The sequence below is a fragment of the Oncorhynchus mykiss genome, chromosome 23 (genome assembly GCF_057628025.1).
Source record: "Oncorhynchus mykiss isolate SJ-2025 chromosome 23, ASM5762802v1, whole genome shotgun sequence".
Classification (NCBI taxonomy): domain Eukaryota; kingdom Metazoa; phylum Chordata; class Actinopteri; order Salmoniformes; family Salmonidae; genus Oncorhynchus; species Oncorhynchus mykiss.
The window spans coordinates 17,993,942-18,014,355 of record NC_143044.1 but is presented as its reverse complement, the minus strand read 5'-3'; the positions used below and the strand labels follow the sequence as shown (position 1 = coordinate 18,014,355).

The window sequence follows — 20,414 nt, the reverse complement described above, 5'->3', positions numbered from 1 at the left end:
ATTTTAACTTTCATATAGCCAACTTTAATCAACTTCAATGAAAGGAAATATAGCTTTTACAGATTAGGCCTAAAGAATAGAAAAACACAATGTTGTATTTAACTGCACCCTTTTATTATGTAAAGAAAAACAAACATCAGTGATGATCAGGAAGAGGGTTTATTGAATAATCAAATCACTTGAAACTACAAAGTTTACTGTCAACAGTCTCTCAAACGGTCAAATGTTTCTTTTTGTTGCTTTGGATTGAATAATACATGGATTCTCTTCTCCCTCCCTGTCTTCAAATGGGAAATCCCAACTGCTTAACAGGGGGCAGGCTGAGAGACAGGCTTAACCCTCTGAGGTTTGATTCAAAGTATGTAGGAATCTCATAGGATTTAAGGAAATAAGCAATATAATCAAAGAGGCAACGTTGTTCCAAACTCCTTATGTTCTCAAATAAGAAAATGTAACAATGATTTCTCTTAGCTTTGGGTGTGAGAAATATACTGTACATTGTTTGTTAACTGTTCAACCTATTATTTTATCAATCAATCATAGCCTATCTACCTAGTTATTTATATATATATATATATATATATATTTATTTATTTATTTTGGGTCAAATGTGATGCGAGAAAAGTTTGCATGGAGCAGGAAACATGAGCTATGATTTTACCACAAGTACATTTTGGTTACATAAACAACATCCCGCTGGAAACCAGCATCAGTTCAACATCTTACTTCAATGTTTTTGTCTTATTCCCAGTTAGAACTCATACAGTAGTTCCTAATAAGGCACTGAAAGAAGATGAGGAGAAGATGCTGACTATTAGCCTGCTATTTTTCTGTTCTTGCTACATATCCAACTGCCGCTATTACTGTGGTCAATAAACATATTATATCGAACTATTGTAGCTTATATGATCATGTTACTCCTTAAAGCCGATAAGAAAAACTGTTATTCTGTCTTCACTTCACCGCAGAACTCATATGAGAGAAACTATTTTGTTACAGTAAGTAGCTAAATGTACTGTATCTACCTATTGTGACTCTAACATAGGTAACCGCCACTCATTTGTGTGTTTGGTTAAAGGGAATTTCATCCAGACGTATTAGGTGGGGTCAAGAGGTCACTTTTGGGTATCATCTTGCAGGGTTAGAGGTCACTCTCTCCATAGAGGGCAGTGGAGAAGGCGGTGTAGTCTAGTGCCCCTGCGGATCCCCCTGGGCCACTGTAGCGGGGCATCCTCAAGATGCAATACTCTGCCTGGTCAGGGGGGAGCTCTCTCCTCAGCTCCTCAACCAGGATGTAGGGCTGTGGAGTCGGGAGAAAAACAGAGAGAACACGGGCTCATGTAGGTAAATCCGCTTGAGCAAATATTAATAATCTGACAGAATAATATGCGTGTTGACCATTGTACTGAATCTGCCCCATCTGTGTGATTGACATGTTCCACTCAATTGTCACACTCCTGTTCACTTTCTCTCACACACACACACCTTATCGGCTGCCAGGATCCTGAAGGATGCCACAACCTGCTCGGCGGTGTCCGTGTCAGCGGTTTCTCTGGTCATAAAATCGATAAATGATTGAAAAGAGACCATGCCAGTGGCACTGGGGTCAACCAGCATCATGATACGGGCAAATTCCACTTCACCCTGACAGACAGAGAGAGAGAGAGAGATATTAGTGCGAGATCAGAGACAAGAGCACTGATATCTTTGTTCGTTATTACACATAGAATCAATACCTCTTGGTATTAGTATGCATTATTTGCATACTGTAATTCTGCGTGAGAACATTGAGACCCCTACCAAATCATAACCCATGGAGATCAGACAGGCCCTAAAGTCATCAGTGTCCATCGCCCCGTGTTTCTTCTGTAGTCGGAGGTCAAGGGTCATAGGGTGGAGGTTGGGAGTAGGTCACCTCACAGGGAGGGGATGGGATAGAGAGGAGGGAGGGAGACCAAGAGAAGGTGGATGGTAGAGCAGTGGAGATCCGGTAGGGGAGAAGACCAAAGCTAACATCAGAAACATGGACACATACACACAACCACAGACGAAAGCTGCTACTGCCAACATAGCCATAATGTAGTGTATTATTTAGAGCCCACTATTGAAAAATAGATAGAACTGGGAAATATGTGAGGTAGCAGCAGATTTGGTCTGTTCTAGAAGGATGGAAGAAGCCTAAGTCTTCAATGAGAGTCAGTCAGGAATCATGAAAGGTTAGAGGTCAGTAGGGGTGAGTACCTGATGTTCATTACCCACATGACCAAGGCTGATCAGACAGGTCTTGATCTCCTCCCAGTTTTCCTGTGTTCTCCTGGGACCAGGTGTTAGAGTTCATTCAGAGGTGTCACACACACACACAAACACACACATGCAAGTGTCCACTGTCCATAATATGCAGCATTACAACAATGTAGAACCAATAGAAAAAATACAAATTGTATACATCTATACATTATACAGAAAAATTGGAATGGTATTATTTTTTAACCGTCTAAACAACCAAGGCCACAGAGCAGTGACCATTCTATTACAGTATCAACAACAACATATTACCCCAGTTTCCTTATGCAGCTTCTGAATAAGATAGGCATGACAGTAAAAAAAAAACAATTGTCAGTGGTATTATGCTACTTAACATGCCATTCAGGTTAAGTGTTATTATATGAGACTGAGAACCGGGAGTCCAGGGTGTGGATAGAGTACTATACCCGGTCAAAATGGTTGAAGGAGGAGCGGAACTCGTGCATCTGTTCCTGGCTGATGCCCTTGGCGTCGCGGGTCAGGATCTGGGTCTCGATCTCGTTGATGGTGCGGGCGATGGTGGTGAGGAGGAGCTCCCAGCCCACACGGATGTGCTTTTACCATGACGATTAAACACACCGACAGATATAGACACAGACAGACAGATTAATCAGCTGTCAACAATGTATTCCAACAATGCACTTTGGGATCTCGATGACATCCATCATCATTATCCCCATGACCACATCTAATCTATATAGACCGCATGTAGAGACTGTCTCTCTGTGCTCTCTGTACTGCTCTGCAGTACCTCCATGGTGTAGTTGGTATGCTTGTTGTCAAACACCAGGGACTCCTGGATGTGCTGGTGGTCTCCCTCCAGCTTGTCGATGTTGGGCTTGTAGGTAACGATGATGTGCTCAAACTGCTTCAGCTGGGTCATCTGGTCCTCCAATGTACCGCCCACCTCCAGGGAGCAGTGCCCAATCTCCTGTCAGAACCAAACAAATTAGCAAACCAGGTTTTTGTTCCGGATCCAAGGGTACCCTTAGACACTAAACGGATGGCTGACTCTCTGACCTCCATCCTTGTCTGTATCCAGGGTCCTATGAGGTTAGCCTGGGTAGCAAACAGCCGTCTCAACCTTTCATTAGTATGCTGTCGGGCTAGCTCCTCCTGGAGGGAGCCTTCTCTCTGGGGAACAAGCTTCTTCACCTGGTCAGCAACATGGCAACAACGCATACATCAATCTGACAGAAATTGGCTGTGTATGTGCATGTGTGAATGCATATGTGTGCATGTGTGTCTCAAGTTTATGTATGTACATTTTCAAGGTTGTACCTTGTCCCACTTGGCGAGGAGCTCCTCTGTGGTGATGGTACTGTAGAGGTTGAGGAGGTTGGCCTTGATGCCGTAGCTCTGGGAGATCTTCTGCACCTCGTTGTGGATCCCCAGGATGGCCTGTCTCTCTCCGTCTGCCTCTGGGAGGGTGGCCTTGAACTGCTCATGGGCAGATATCAGGCTCTGCAGGGGAGAAGGAGAGGAGAGGTTGAAGTGTACGTAGCAAGTACTTTGGGCACTGAACCAAAATTACATGGCTGCAACATTTGTAACAACGGTAGGATGATTAAATTGTAACAGCGAGTATTACGTACCTGGACCTCATCGATCGTGTGTACAATAAACATATCCTGCAGATCCTCCATAGCCCCTTCCATCCAGTTGTTGAAAGGTGCTGATCTCTTGGCAAACTCCAGGAACAACTGATCAATGGTTTCCAGCAGCTTCTCTGTCCTCTGGAAAACAGGAGCGAGAAAGAACTTTGCCATTCATCTCATTGACAATTCATTAATATTGCTTCACCTGTTTGGGATGCTAATCCCAGGATGCATCACATTGACGTGACCCAATTGACCCCTGAGTTTGGCAAGATGGTCTGCATGGATTAGACCACTCCCTTTGGGCAGGGGCAGGTGGCAGACAGCAGCCCATGTCAGTCACCCTAATCCCAGGCCTGGATAAAGGTCTTGACACATTTGCAGGTCATGAGCGTACAGTATGGATCAGAGGGGCTCAGAGGAAGGGGACTGTGGGCATCCTGCCAGCCGGATAATGTACAGACAGCCATATCTACATGATTGTGCCTTTAGTTCATCCCCTTATCTCGGTCAGAAGACTTAGTGGGCAACCAATAATCAGCTGTGTCTTCATTCCCAAGACCCAATCCCAAACTATCGCAATAGAAAATACATGAGATGTAACTTTATCATGGATTAAGCTGACCTGTGAACACTCCACCCCAACCCAAGGTTACGTCATTCACTGCTTTACCTCCTCAGTTCTCAACTGGATTGATGGAACTGGTTCTCTTTTCACACTACCGAGATGTACTGTGCCGGCTTGCTTTTCACTGGGTTTAGCGCAGTTTAGCTGAGAACATAGCATGTCATGTCCTTAACCTCAACCCCCGAAACTCACCTCCAAAGCCTCTCTCCTCTTCTGGGTCAATGTACCAAGTTGATCCCACAGATCACAGATGCTCTGACACCTCTTGTTGACAGAAGCCACACCATGATAGTCCAGCTCACTGCACAACACCACAGGAAACATACAGGTCAATCTAGGGCTGGGAAGTGTACTGTGTTTTACTAACACAATACTGGTATTGATGCATGGACCAGTTTGGATTTTTACTGTACCTTCTCTAACAGTATTTTTATTTTTTATTTGTTACATTAAATAATTTAGCAATGACTCTGAAAAAATATGTCAATCATACATTTTTATTGCCAGTAAGAAACTGTTAACAGCTGACAACTCCTAGCTAACTTGCTAGCAGACCAAGTCAACAACTTAGAGAGAACAAGCTTGCCAATTAGAGACCCCCGGAAATCATCCGACTGCAATATACTCCAATGAAATAAAAACTGCAAGTGAATCCATTGAAAAAAACATGGTCACAGAGGAGAATAAGTATTCTTATGAAGGAAAAGTGACTTATTGACGAAATAGAGGCACACAAAGACAAAACAAATGTGGTACAGTGTGGAAATTAGTTCAGGAAATGTAGAAATGTACAAAATTGATGAAAATGAACAGAATGGAGAAAGCCCAATAAAATAACTTAAAATGTATTTGTTGCCACACCTAATCACAGATAAAGTGCATCATACCATATTTATGTATTTTGAAAGTTCTATATCTTAAAAACTTAAACATTTGGGGACTATATCAACAATGGACTGGTTTTTGGGTGGAATTTTCCTTTAAGTAGAATGCAGATTGTATTCCTTGTCAAAGCCATGATTTTAGGAATAGGATTTATTAGGGATGATGGTTAGGAGTGAGGGTTAGAGGAAAAGTCCGCACTTGAGCTCCTGTGCGATGGCAGCGATCTGCTCCACCCTGTCCTGGTGAGCAGCCAGGTCACTCTCAAATGCCTCATGTTTCCTTAGCAATGCCCGCACCTCCGTCAGGGTGGCAGTCTCATAGTCCTTCTGAGATAGAATTAGCTCTTTACCTTGGTCACAGGTAGCGAGATAGAGAGATTATTGTTAATTTCACTTTGGATATTTTCTACTTCACTTGCTTTGGCAATGTTAACATGTTTCCCATGCCAATAAAGCCCTTTTAAATTGAATTGAGAGAGAAAGAGAGAGAGACAGAGACAGAGACAGAGAAAGCGAGAGCAATGGCCATGAATCTCCCGTTAGTCAAAACAAATGCTGAAGATTCACTCTGACATTTTCCCATTGAAAAATCTCAAAGGATTAGGAGCTAATCACTTACATTCAAAGGTCAAACTCTACCAAAGACATAAGTAAACACTGCACAGACAGACAATAATAGCCCAGACTGACCACTAGCCCAGGTCTCATGGGTGGTGGCTTTCTGGCAAAACTTTTCAGCCAAGTGGTCCAGTCTCTCCAGCCTGCGGATCTCGGTCAGAATCCACTCCTCATAACCTTTCTCAGCCCCCTCCAGCCCCTGCCATGCACTGGCTATGTCCTACAGCAACATGGAGACACAAAGACACGCTTATCACGCTCAGTTGATATGCTATTAAAATAGCTTTTTAACTTTATCAACATTCTGGTAAGAGTGCCTTGGTCTTTACCTTGGTCTTTTGGATTATCTATATCCATAGCTATCTATAGCTACTGTACTTTGACTGGTGGCTTGTGTTTCATCAGTTTTATATGATTCATCATTGAATGTTGGGTGTTAACACTTACAGATACCATCTTTCCTTCAGAAGGCATAAAGGCAGGCCGGTTGCTTATGCGCAGCTTGGTCTGCAAGGTATTGAAGCTGATCTCCAGCTGACACTTCTCCTGCACCTTGGGGGGCTTGTGCATGCGGCGGTAGTCCCTGAAATCCTCCAGCTTCCTCTGCATCTCAACCATGGTCTTCTCTGCTGCCCTATTCTCTAGCCATGGGGTGGTCCGGCGGATCCACTCCAGTAGCTACGGAATACAGAAGGTAATGATGGAGTGGAGCTATGGGGTTTGTGTGTTGTTATTCCTCTCAAATCAATTCAGTTGAATTGGACTTTGAATTTGATTTGAATACTTGGGCATTTCCAAGTGGGGTAGAAGTATGTCCCCAAGAGAGTTCACCAATATGAAAGGATATATCCAAAAGTATGCTTTACCTCGCTGGCCAGCCTCTCGTATTCCTCCATAAGTTTCTCATTCTCCTGGTTCACATCCAGCACTTTACAGATCCTGTTGGCTGCTGTCTCAGCCTACCAAGGGGAGGGAGGATGGAGAAATGAGGTCAGGGAGGAAAGAGAGGTGAGGTGAGGGTGTTGTCGCATATCTAATGCAATTCCTCATACAATTACCCCCCACCCCACCAACATGCACACCATCTAAGTCATACATTTAAAGCAATCTGTGTGTGTCGTTTCAAAAACACGCATGTCAATGTCAAACTCACAATTGACCAACTTAGTATGATGTCAAACAACTTTCAGGCTAGTGAAGAGAACAGACCAGGATATGTGTTTTTGGTAGTGACGGGGAAATAAGACCTTAGAAAATTGAATGATTGGATTATCATGTGCTTATTTTAAGTGGAATCATTGACACATGGTAAACATCATCAAATGATTTGGGGATATTGTACATAAAACATATTGCATTCACAAACTCGATTCAAATTGTTCATGGTGCAAGCTGTATACCTGCTCAGCTCCAGCAAAAGCATGATAGAAGCAGGAAACATAGGTCATGATAGCTCTCTCATCAGGCTTAGGAGTGTTGATGATGTCTACAGTGTGGACGGAGGGACAGAAGAGGGTGACGGACAACAAGTAGAGAATGAGGAAGACACTCAAGGTGGGAGACAGGAAACACAAGAGCATCGACAGAGGAAAAGGACCACAGATCGAGACTCCACCCCTGAACGTCTTAGCCCAGGGCTATCCTGGAAGGAAAGTGGGTTGGTCTATGGCCAAGGGGTCTAAACAAGGACCTAAAGCTTGACAAATGTGCCCTCACCTTCTGTACCATTGCAAATGTGGGATACAAACTGGACATATAGGTCATAACAGTCCTGTTGTCTGGCCTTGCTGCACTTATCAAATCTGTGGGATACCATGCACATAGGACTTTATCGTTACAATGTTCATACAAGTACAGACAATCCTCCTGGCAATCTCCTGCAGACAATCCTGCAACAAAGCCCATAGTCTGACTCCCACCATTACAGTACCAAATAAGAAGGTTTATGTTTTCATATTGAGCAAAACAAGATGCCTATAGCTAATGCCGAATTCAAACGTTGTTTCCTTAGAAGACATTACCTTCTGCGTCCAGCATCTTAGGAATATCCAGGTGCTTCTCTGCTATTTCAAAGGCCAGGTTCAGGTTCCCCATAGGATCATCCTAGAAAATAATCAGTATTATAGAAACATACGTTCCAATTATATTGTTACTTAGCAGTTAGCATATAGCTGTCTTTCAACGCCACCTTAACACCATTACACTTTTTAAAACTAAGATACAGTCATGTTTTCATTTACATTTAACATGAAAAAAACGTGCACATGTACAGTATTTGAAACCAGATTACAAACTGTCCTGCACCCAGTGATGTATTAACCAAGCAGGTGACAGACAGTCAGTAAGTGTCTCCTCACTAATGGGGTAGGGTGAGTCAGTTTGTTTAGTGGGAGGAGAGGGCTCATGCTGCTACTATTGTCCTAAGTCTGATCCACTGATGCTGGCTGAGGGGGGAAAGCCTGTTACAGGACAGTGGCAGCTGCAGGGATACAGGGGGGGATACAGTAAGCTAACACTCATGGCTTACTGAGCCCACTCACCTGGAGCCAGACATGACAGCTGACAGGGCCTGTCTGGGTCCAATGCATGCATGGGAGTGTTTGGGGGGGCAGAGGTGTGTGTGTGTGTATGTGTGTGTGTGTCCACATGCATATGTATGAGAGAGAGGGGGGACACCTCTACTAAAACTGGCTCTTTTCTGTATTAAACAACATTCTGAATGGTTTGGGTTGCCCAGATCTATCCATTTTTATGTGTATTCCCAAACAACAGTGGATATAGTGATTGCCCTATAAAGAGCTGCCTCATTTAGAGGTATCTGCCCACCACAGCTGAGGTAAACCCTGGGCTCTATTGGGATATGGCTCATATTTCTTCATCTATTCACAGTCAGGGCTAAGTCAGTTCCGCCTCCCGGGAAAACCATAATGGACTATGTTACTTTTTTTTAGATTAACAAGGATGGATATGTACTGTAAATGTAATTCGGTATTATAAAGGCCACAGGTTACACGGTGTAAGGACACAAATCTGTATATTTCACACTGTAGTAGTCTACTCTTTAAAGTTACAATCATCACATATTCTTCAAAAAATACATTATTTTTCTTTTTTTTACCCCTTTTTCGTGGTATCCAATTGTTTTAGTAGCTACTATCTTGTCTCATTGCTACAACTCCCGTACGGGCTCGGGAGAGACGAAGGTTGAAAGTCATGCGCCCTCCGATACACAATCCAACCAAGACGCACTGCTTCTTAATTAACACAGCGCACATCCAACCCGGAAGCCAGCTGCACCAATGTGTCAGAGGAAACACCGTTCACCTGGCAACCTTGGTTAGCACGCACTGCCCGCCACAGGAGTCGCTGGTGTTGATGGTACTGATCTGTACATTTGCTGAGCAGAAAAGGTACACATTTAAAATGTATTGAAGAAAGGTAGATATTTGTACCCACCATTAGATAGAATGATGAATCGAATCCACCTGTGCCATCTTATTGACAGGATTTATGCATTGTAATGGTGGGCCTCGTTAAATAAGAGGCGTGGTTTAATGAGGGTGTGGCTTTCAGTAAGTTATTTTTGGCCACCCGTGAGTGGAAGTTTTGTACCAGTTTAAGTGGTCTATGGTTATTCTAATTCAACTTCAAAGCAGATCTGCTGCCAGTTCTATAAAAGCTTGCATAAGAGCAAATTAAGCACACTAATAAATGAAATAAATAAATATATGTAATTCCCCAGTGTGTACTAGGCTTGGGCGGTATACTGTGTATACCATATACCAAGGTATTTGGAAATAGCCGAGATGAGGAGGGGATTATTTAAGATACTCGATTATTTAAGATACTGTCCTAGCTTCCGGGGGAAGCTGGTTCCACCATTGGGGTGCCAGGACAGAGAAGAGCTTGTACTGGGCTTAGCGGGAGCTACTCTCCTGTAGGGGTAGGAGGGCCAAGAGTCCAGAGTTGCAAAACGCAGTGCTCGGGGTTGGGTGTAGGGTTTGAGCATAGTCTGAAGGTAGGTTGCTGATCCGTAGGCAAGCATCATGGTCTTGTAGTGGATGCGAGCTTCGACTGGAAGCCAGTGGAGTGTACGTAGGAGAAGGGTGACATGTGAGAACTTAGGAAGATTGAAAACCAGGCGGGCTGCAGCATTCTGGATAAGTTGCAGGGGTTTGATGGCACAAGCCGGCAGCCCAGCCAACAGCGAGTTGCAATACTCCAGACGGGAGATGACAAGTGCCTGGATTAGGACCGGCGCTACTTCCTGTGTGCAGTAGGGTCGTACTCTCAGGATGTTTTAGAGTATGATCCTGCAGGATGTTTATCCTAGTTATTTATCCCCCCCTGGACAAACATTGAATATTGAAGTAAGACCGTGAGATCTTGTTAGTGTGTGTGTGTGTGTGTGTGTGTGTGTGTGTGTGTGTGTGTGTGTGTATGTGTTTATGCATATGTTTATGCATATGTACAAGTGTGTGTGAGTGAATGTGTGAGCGAGTGCATGTGTGCTAAGAGTCAGTGCAAGGTGTGGAGGTGGTCGATCCCGGTTCAGGAGTTCAGCAGTCTGATGGCTTGTTGGTAAAAGCTGTCTCTGAGCCTGGTTTGAGATCCGATGCTCTGATACCATTTGCCAGACGGTAAAGGAGAGAACCGTCTGTGGCTGGGATGTGTGGGGTCCTTGATGATGTTACGAGCCTTGGACTAAATGTACTGTATGGGTGGGAGCCTGGCCCCAGTGATGGACTAGACCAGGGGTGTCAAAGTCAAATGGACGGAGGGCCAAATAAAAAAATCAGCTACAAGACGAGGGCCGGACTGTTCGAATGTTCATTGAAACATTTTTAAATGACGCATATAGTCTAGTGAACCTAATTGAACCTACTGAAAACCTAACAAATATATTACAATATGATCAGATAAATAAAGCAATATTTTCTTATGGCTCTGTCAGTAATCTTTAATTTTCAACAGACACAAAAGACAAATTTCCTTTATATAAATATCCCCATAACATGAACATTAAATGAAAGAAACCGGTATTCAAGGCACCATCAGTAGACTATATTTTCTATTTTAGCAAAAGTGGGCTAAATTTACTTCAAAGAAAAAACAATAATAGCAATTTTCTATCATCCACTCAACTGAAATATTTTTAAAATATAATTGGATTGAAATACAAAAAAATAAAGTGCAAAAATCTATTAATCAAAAACAACACTTTGTTTAAGGAGAAGTAACATGCAGTGAAAACAAATATTACATTTTAACTTTTAAACTTGAACTGAGTAAAAACTCTAAATATGTGATTGCACAGTAATGTTCACTTGTTTGAGGTTGAGGGTGATACTTGGTGGTGTCCCATCTTTTCCACAAGTTCATCAATGTTCGGGGTAAGGCTCTGAGCTGAAGAAATCCTCAGAATTGAGTGGAGGTGTTCAGCAGTAAGTCGACTTCTGTGTGATGTTTTGTTCAGGTTCATCAAAGAAAACAGTTGTTCACACAGGTATGTGCTGCCAAACATAGACAACGTTTGAGCAGCCTGGATGCGCAGCTGGGGCATTGTGCCGGGGAGGAAACGGGCGAACTCCGCAGCACCCACTGCCGCATATTTTGCCCTCAGTGCATCATTGCATTGGAGGTCAATCAACTCCATTTGGAGGTTTGGTGGTGAGCTTTCCACGTCAACAGCAAATGGGTTACCGAGCAGTTCCAACCTGCTTTTTTGTGCTTCAAAGTCAGCAAATCGGCGTCGAAAGTCAGCGGCAAGCATACCTATTTTATCAGCCAACTGTGTGCTCGGGAACGCACTGGTAGAGAGCTTCTCTTTCATGGTCTGGCAGCTGGGAAAGTGGCTCAAATTTTCTTTCCGCATCTGCGTCTCCCACAGAGTCAGTTTGGTTTTAAATGCCTTCACTGTACTGTACATATCAGAGATGACACGATCCCGACCCTGCAGCTGCAAGTTTATTGCATTCAGATGACTCGTAATGTCACACAGAAAAGCCATTTCACACAGAAACATTTCGTCTCGGAGTTGTGTTGTGTCTTTCCCTTTGCTGTCCAAGAACAGACAAATCTCCTCACGAAGCTCGAAACATCTTTGAAGCACCTTTCCCTGGCTTAGCCATCGCACCTCTGTGTGATAAGGCAAATCACCATGCTCCGTTTCTAACTCCGTCAGAAATGCCTTGAACTGGCGGTGATTCAAACCTTTGGCTCTGATAAAGTTAACTGTGCGCGTGATGATGCTCATTACATGCTCCATTTTCAAGGCTTTACCGCACAACGCTTCCTGGTGTATGATACAATGATAAGCTGTCAGCTCACCTGTCGCGTTTTCCTCTTGCATCTTTTCCCGTATCTTCGCCACCAGTCCGCTCCTGTGTCCACACATCGCAGGTGCTCCGTCGGTTGTCAAACCCACGAGTTTTTCCCAAGGCAGCTCCATCTCATTTACACATCTTGACACCTCTTCATACAAATCATGCCCCGTAGTTGTGCCATGCATAGGACGTAAAGCCAAAAACTCCTCTGTCACGCTTAGGTTGGAGTCCACTCCGCGGATGAAAATTGACAACTGGGCAATGTCAGAAATGTCGGTGCTCTCATCCACAGCCAAGGAATATGCAATAAAATCTTTTCCCTTTTTCACAAGCTGCTCTTTTAGATTGATGGACAACTGGTCTACTCTCTCGGCAATGGTGTTTCTGCTCAGACTCACATTTAAAAAGAGTTGCCTTTTTTCTGGGCAAACTTCGTCACAAACTTTAATCATGCAGTTTTTGATGAAATCCCCCTCCGTAAATGGCCGGGCTGATTTAGCGATCTCTTCTGCCAAAATAAAACTGGCCTTTTGTAGCCTTTGTTCCATGTCCATATTCTTGTTTTTGTCCGCGTGTTTCGTTTCATAATGTCGTCTCAGATTATACTCTTTCAGTACCGCCACACTTTCTCCACACAGAAGACACACAGGTTTTCCAGCTACCTTCGTGAACATATACTCCGACTCCCACCTTGTTTGAAACCCCCGGTTCTCAGTATCCACCTTCCGTTTTGCCATTTTTGATGGGTATCTGAAAGTTAATTTTACTGTGATGCTGACGACTGCTGTGCCAATAAATATTGAAATGAAGCAGCCTACTGCTCGGTGCGTCACCTTTGCATTGTGGGAAATGTAGTATTGGTGCGTGTAAAAGATCTGCGGGCTGCCGGCTTGCTGCGGGCCGGTTCTAATAATAAATCAAGATCATCCCAGGGGCCGTAAAAAACCTTCTTGCGGGCCGGATGTGGCCCGCGGGCCTTGACTCTGACATATGTGGACTAGACCATCTTCACCACCCGCTGAAGGGCTTTGCAGTCAAAAGCGGAGCAGTTTCCGTACCAGGCCGTGAGGTAGCCAGTCAGGATGATCTCAATGGTGCAATGGTAGAAATTGGAGAGTGTACGGAGGGACATGCCACATTTCTTCAAACACCTGAGGAAGTAGAGGCACTGTTGCACCTTCTTCACCAGAGTGGTGTTGTTGAGGGACCATGTCAGGTTCTCAGTGATGTGGACGCAGAGGAACTTCACCTGTAACATTATTTTACATTATGAAGATTACCATAGTTTCTCAGAACAGTCGAGCCAGTCACGTGTTTGTTTGTAAATAGCACAAAGGGAGAATGTGGGAAATGGTGAGTCCAGCTGTGTATTTGGTTTGACTTGCTAGTTAGCTAAGTGGCTGAATTAACAAAGAGACAGGACATCATAGAGTGCTTTGGATTAGTTATCTGTACAGCTGCGACTGCTATCTTGATTTCCTTGCGTTTGTTATTCTCTCTGTTCTCGGTCCCTTAGTCTGCTCCTCCGCCCTCTCCTCCAAGCAGAGCAGGCAGGCCCATTGCCCTAGCGACGCCAGACTCCACACAGACACAGTATGCACACATGCTACTTCAGAGCCTTACTACTACACACTGCACACACAATTCTACACAAAACAAAGTCTACTTTTATGAGATTTAAAACACTGCTGTACCTACACATATGATACCTTCAGATTTTGATAGTTGATTAGATCTGGCCTGTGTTTGTGTATCAGGGCACAAAAGGCTAAACCTTCCTTCCAGCTTTATACAATAGTGGGTCATTCAGGTGAGCATGTCAGTAAGACAGTGAATGCAGAAATCAGTAAGGAATAGATTGGGTGAGTTAAATCAGGGGTTCATTTCATTTTTTGGGGGAAAGGGATCCATGGAATAAGTTAAGATAATAAGATATTGGTATCCACAGTACCACACCAATTATCAATTTTTTTAACTCAATACTATCACCCCCGCAAATTTTTGGGGGACATAAATGTACTGTAATTGAATCTTTAAAAATGCACAGTTTTCTCTCTGCCTCATGGCAAAATGTGTAGAATTGAAGGATATTAGCTTTAAAGCTACAACAACAAAAAATATCTCTGCCTTAGACAAAATGTGTAGAATTGCAGGAAATTAGCTTGAAAACTGCAACATTTTCTCTCCAATGCCAAGAGGCAGGACTTTTAAATGTTATTTCCTGGGCCTGAGAATTGGTTTGTCCAGCCATGTAGTGTAAAAGTCCTTGTTGGCCATTTTAAACACACTCGAGTTGTGTTCTGATCATGAGGGAGTCCCTGATGAATTTGCTAACACAAAAGGTGTCTCTGGCCCCAAAAAGTTTGAGAACCCCTGAGTTACACATAATGAAACACTCTCTTAATTCTGCTTCTCAAAAGTCAACCCACCCACATCATAACTTTCTATTAATCCACGCTGTGGGAAAGACTGGAGTTAATATTATGGACATAGGGAACCCTTCTCTGTTAGTATGTGGGAGGCACCAGACACCATCATGGTTAGTGATTGGGACACACGAGAGACCTTGTTGAGCTTAGCATAGTCGATAAGGTCAGGTCTGTGTCTGTGAATCAGGGCGCAGAAGGCCAGTCCGTCCTTCCAGCTTCACCAGCAGGCAGCAGAGAGAACCAGGTCAGAGGTCAGATTGGCATGATAACTGAGTAAAGGTCCCCAACACTGGTCCTAGAGAACTGTAGTGTGTGCAGGCTTTGCATCTCTTATTACTTAGTACTAACACATTAGTATAGAAAATAATAAAATAGAAAAATACATATTAGGCAACTTCAAGGAGTCTTAAAATTCTAAATCGAAATAACAAAATGATCCTTGGTATGGCCTTCTTAAAACAATTCCATATAGCTAAGTAGAACACCATCAGCCCGGGGTAGACAGTGCTTGGACTCTAAAGGGTTAGGAAAAGACTAAAGAGTGTTCTCACCTAATGTGGAAGTTCTGGACATTGACATTTCTGTAGGGGGCAGTCTTTCTCTGACACCACAAGAGAAGGCCTTCCTTTGCAGAGGTTTCTGAAAGGAGAGAGAAATATATGTTCAACAGCAATATTCCCCAGTGAGATCTCTATTTCATTAAACCAGGAAGGTAGCTGCAGTATAAAAACACTGGGAATCCATATGCAGGACATAACTTATTATACAATAATAACAAAGGAAGGTTTTTTTCCTCAAGTACGCTATTTTGTTAGAATTGTCCTATATTACCTTCTACAGAGATGTCCTGGATGGCAAAGCGGAGGATGATGGTCCATATCATTCCCAGAGTCATCTTAATGTTACCATCCACAATTTCTGAAGAGAAAAAAATCCAACTACCATCAGATTCATCACATAATTGTAAAAGTTCGTGCAAAATGGACTGTCAAGTTTTAAAACATTGTGGAACACTCTACCTTTGATGAATAAGACCTGCTTCGGTGAATTAGATAATTGATTATTCAAATGAATCAAAAGATACTGAGCTGCCAACAGGTAAAGTACAGGCCAAATGAAATATCACCTTCAGCTCCAATAGAGACGAGTTTCACTCCCTTGCTGGTGATGAAGTCTAGGGCTTTGTTGACATTGGCAATCTTGTGAAAACGCATCTTCCCTCTGTCGGGCTTAGGTAACCTCTCACCTGAGGGAAGGAGCAAACAGCATTAAACTCTCTGTGAGTACCAATCAATGTATTCAACTATCAACTATTTAGTCAACAAACAGTACCTGAAATAATTTCCAAGAGAAGCATGAGTTTGAGGCCATTCCTGAAGTCGTCCTCAATGTTCTCAATCTGTGTTTCTGCTTTCCGCAGGTGGGAATTACACCAAGCTGTGAAGGTCTACAAATTAAATGATATTTTGGTGAGTAAAATACAAATAGGACAATGTAAATTTCACATAACTTAGGATGGGTTTGAGCATTGATGGTAGAGAGACTTTCTGTGAGCTAATCAGATAACCTTGAGTGAGTTTTCCATCAAGGGTCTTATTCATCAAAGGTAGAATGTTCCACAATGTTTTAAAACTTTACAGTCCATTTTACATAATTTTCCAATTTACCCTTCCCAGTTGAAAGTGTTTGCCATCTATACTTTATGAAGGTAGCTACTGTAAGTGTATCGCTTGGTTGTAACATACTATAAGATAACAGCTTAGCATGACTTAGACCGAGGCCATCAATTGTGCTGACTGTGGTCCCTATGGCAAGTGCCACATATTGAGATGAACCTATTTGTCGAGGGTCAGCAAACCCCTGGGTTTCAAATTTCACCTTCCCTCCAACCAACCTACTGCCTATAAAGGATAAAGGATAAAATAATTTGTTCTCCGATAACGCTCATGCTTTCTACTGTATCCTTATGCATGACTTTAATATTACAACGCTCTCCTGCTATGTTTATATTAAGTCACTCGATCTCACAATAGCAAACAGAGCCCAGAGGCAATCAACACTGTATAGATAAAAGCTTTGAGAAGATCCCAGCTCACATTCCTGATGATCAGTGGTGGAAAAAGCACTCAACTGTCATACTTGAGTAAAAGTAAAGATGCCTTAATAGAAAATGATTAAAGTAAAAGTGAATGTCACTGAGTAAAATACTACTTCAGTAAAAGTCTAAAAGTATTTGGTTTTAAATATACTTAGGTATCAAAAGTAAATGTAATTGCTAAAATGTACTTAAGTATCAAAAGTAAAAGTATAAATCATTTCAAATTCCTTATATTAAGCAAACCAGACGACACCATTTTCTTGTTGTTTTTTCATTTACGAATTGCCAAGGTCAAACTCAGTATTAAAGTACAGACGAAGCATTTGTGTTTCGTGAGTCCGCCAGATCAGATGCAGCAGGGATGAGCAGGGACGTTCTCTTGATAAATGTGTGAATTGGACCATTTTCCTGTCAAAATGTAAAGAGTACTTTTGGGTAGTAGAGAAAATGTATGGAGTAAAAAGTACATTATTTTATTTCAGAATGTAGTGAAGTAGAAGTTGGCAAAAATATAAATAGTAGAGTAAAGTACACATCCCCCAAAAACGACTTAAGTAGTACTTAAAAGTATTTTACTTTACACCACTGCTGATGATATAAGGTGTTAAATGTAGCCTGCTCTCTGGTGGCTCTAGTGATAAGAGACAGGAAGAAAACAGTTGAACTGAATTTCAAAATGATAGGAAAATGTCACATGCATACAGTGCATTCTTCTCTTATGTGTTTCTCTTTGAAAAGAAAAAAGCCACACTTTTACTAAAATGAATACAAATATATGCTAATCAAAAAGGATAAGTGGAACTATTGCCATATTGCTTTGACTATCTATCCAGTCTTTCCAGATACTGTATGTGAATACCGAAAGGGCAAAGGCTAAAACGGGCTATGGGCCTTAATTGAAATACTCAAATGTGTCAATTCTTGCACGTGTTACAAACTGAGAGCGATCTACAGTTTATTGAATGGGATACATTGAACATCCCTTCTCAAAATGCCTTATTGGATCAGCCTCAATTAGACTCCTTACATCCAATCAGGAATGTGATCTGTCAATCTGCTTCCAGCAGTACTGTGCATAAACACAGAGAATGTTTGTATGCTTCAGAGACATGTATTTTCAAGCCATTCCAGTCCACACAGCATGACTGGGGGAGTGATCCTCTGGCCCTTAAGAACCTTAAGTTCTTATAGTACATAGCCTGGTCCCCCAGAGGGCTGTGGGTTAACGCCACCTGCCTGGAAAGGTTGCCCGGTGGAATGCCTGTCTAATTTAGGAATATTAGAGGCTTTGGAACAAAGGGCGCAGCATGACAAAACAGACCAAAGTGTATGTGACATTGGACTGCTGCCCCCTCGTTAAACATGGCTAGTCCTCCAGACCTAACCCCGCCAACCTCATTCCTCCCTCCAACAGCCCTAACGCTCAGAGATCAATGTATTCATGAACCATGTCCAATAGGGACCAACCTTGTTATTGAAGGAGGTGTTCAAACCTATGAACTGGTTGAAGGCTATTCATTATTTTCACTCTTGGTTCCAAGAATCATGCCTAATTTGCCTCCGTTCACCAAACCCGGCTGAATCAGTTGGCACCTGGTACACCTAGCCTGTGCTAGAACATGGTAGCCTAATTGGCAAGTTAGTGTACAAAGGTAAGGACAGTTCAGTGTGCCAGCAGGTCTCATTCAAGGGCAGCCCTGTTCTCCCTGGTGGCTCTTACTGGGTAATATGATTAAAGTGGAGGGAAAGCTAATACAGAGCCTTAATTAAGATGCCAAATAAGTTACTGAGATCTGCAAACAAATCTCACGTGGTCAACACTGCTATCCAACTATACCATGCTTATACAATGCAGAAGGCACCCAGTAGGCCTATAGGTCTTAATTAGCATGTACCTAAAATACCCACAAAAAAAATATTTGCTTTGCCTTGTTAAATGAAGATAGTTGAGACACTGTTCAACCTCTTCCATGACAAAGTGTGAGCATTTCTGAAGGAAGACATACTGTAACCTCCTTCTGTATTAAACTAGTTGACAGATAGGCTACTGAGTTGGGGTCCTATATTCAGATGCTTGGTACAGTATTTTGTGGTTTCTATAAACAAATTAATTCCACACCAAGGACACTTGATTAACCCACTATAATGCCTTTTGGTCTCGAGGTTAAAATTAGATATAGCATCCATTCTAATCCCAAGCACGTCATCGTGTGTTAAGAAGCATCTGTTGACACTTCACATTCCTCGCGTATCAGTGGAATGGCAGCAGTTCGAGAGCCGCTCATTGAGCTATTGTTAGCTGGTACCCAATGCATCTGTCCGTCAATATTCCCGTCAACTGGAGCCAAGACAGACCCCTGGCTCCATCTGAACCCAATACCAGGAACCAGAGAAGATTTGAAGTCTGAGCTCAACGTGAATAACTTAACATTTAATTATCAAACCATTTGGAAATGCAAACAAATGTTAATTTGCTGTCATGTAAACTCCCAAACCGGTGCGTAAAGTACTGCAGTGCATAAAGTTAATTTGTTGAATTGGTTATGTGCATGTCGTCATCTTCTCTCGATTTACCTTTCTTTGCTGTTTTTCCCAGGCAGGGTCCAGCAACATGTCCCTGTCCCACTCATCCTCCTGTATCATGTAGTCCTCCTCATCTCCGAATCCGTTATCATAATGCACCGTTGTCTCTATTTGGGTCATCATTGCGTCCTAAGTATTTCTATTTCCCCAAATTCACTGCGTTTTTGTCTTCCAATATCCTCATGTGTTTTGACTCTGATAATTGAATTCTTGACTTGAGATGGGTAACTTCCACTCTCCCTCTCTAGCTCACTCCCTCTCTCTCACTCACGCTTGCCTGTGTTCTGTCTGGCCGCAGTTGCCACAGCCAGACAAGTGCTGATATCAATTAGTACTGACAGGTCATGTGACACGCCCGTTGTGTATCAGGGCTCTACTGTATCACTGCTCTACTGTTCACAGACCCACAGGCAGGCACGCACGCACGCGCACACACACGCACACGCACACACAGAGGCAGGCAGGCAGGAGGATAAGTATTTGTTTAATTAATATAATATCAGTATGATTGTAAGATGGATAGTTATATTGTTGTAATGATAACTAAGAGTTTCAAATGCTATCATCCGTGAAAATACATTCTGGAACAATAAGTGCTTTCACATCTGAGTACACACAGAGGTGCTCTAGGACACCACACTATAACTGAAGTCATTAGGATGAGAAGACATTGCTCTTGGAATTTGATTCCCAGGTTTGGACACTGTTACTTCCAACATTGGAGACCTAAGGAATATGATTCTGGTGATTCTGCAAGCAGGTCCTAGCAGTGACTTAACACACACACACAATGCACACACACAATAATGTATTTCTGATGAAACCAAACACACTATCATTCGCAAACGCACAGCGAGGCCTCCTCCCTAACTGTTCCATAAAAGCATCCCCTCTTCCAATCAAGCAGGCCAGTGTTCTGACGTGGCCCCGTGTTCCAACAGCTGAC

The 20,414-nt window shown here is 42.8% G+C and overlaps 1 protein-coding gene across 2 annotated transcripts; it reads right to left on the bottom strand.

The window, feature by feature from the left end:
- Window positions 1-140: 140 nt before the first annotated feature.
- Window positions 141-19,848, bottom strand: LOC110502521 (alpha-actinin-2). Of its 2 annotated transcripts, XM_090216988.1 has the most exons (22): window positions 19,460-19,848; window positions 16,120-16,234; window positions 15,914-16,033; window positions 15,619-15,705; window positions 15,339-15,426; window positions 14,924-15,002; window positions 8,054-8,135; window positions 7,433-7,518; window positions 6,899-6,991; window positions 6,480-6,710; window positions 6,105-6,252; window positions 5,614-5,764; window positions 4,723-4,831; window positions 3,900-4,040; window positions 3,586-3,768; window positions 3,325-3,459; window positions 3,056-3,235; window positions 2,710-2,858; window positions 2,242-2,332; window positions 1,801-1,866; window positions 1,486-1,644; window positions 141-1,300 (listed from the first exon to the last, which is right to left on the bottom strand). In XM_090216988.1, exons 1-22 carry the CDS (start codon window positions 19,589-19,591, stop codon window positions 1,142-1,144), a joined length of 2,784 nt encoding a protein of 927 aa, XP_090073114.1. In that variant the 5' UTR covers window positions 19,592-19,848; the 3' UTR covers window positions 141-1,141. The 2 variants fall into 2 exon arrangements, with proteins under 2 accessions (XP_090073114.1, XP_021436271.1); XM_021580596.3 differs by lacking the exon at window positions 2,242-2,332 and having other exon boundaries at window positions 2,712-2,858.
- Between the last annotated feature and the right edge of the window lie 566 nt (window positions 19,849-20,414).

What these genes read in the sequence shown, in the direction of transcription:
- LOC110502521 (XM_090216988.1), bottom strand. Translation starts at nt 19,591, where the DNA reads ATGATGACCCAAATAGAGACAACGGTGCATTATGATAACGGATTCGGA. An exon ending in CGTCTCTATTGGAGCTGAAG is followed by an intron (nt 15,706 to 15,913) that starts GTGATATTTCAT and finishes TTTTCTCTTCAG; the next exon opens with AAATTGTGGATGGTAACATT. An exon ending in TAAGATGCTGGACGCAGAAG is followed by an intron (nt 7,519 to 8,053) that starts GTAATGTCTTCT and finishes TCCACACTGTAG; the next exon opens with ACATCATCAACACTCCTAAG.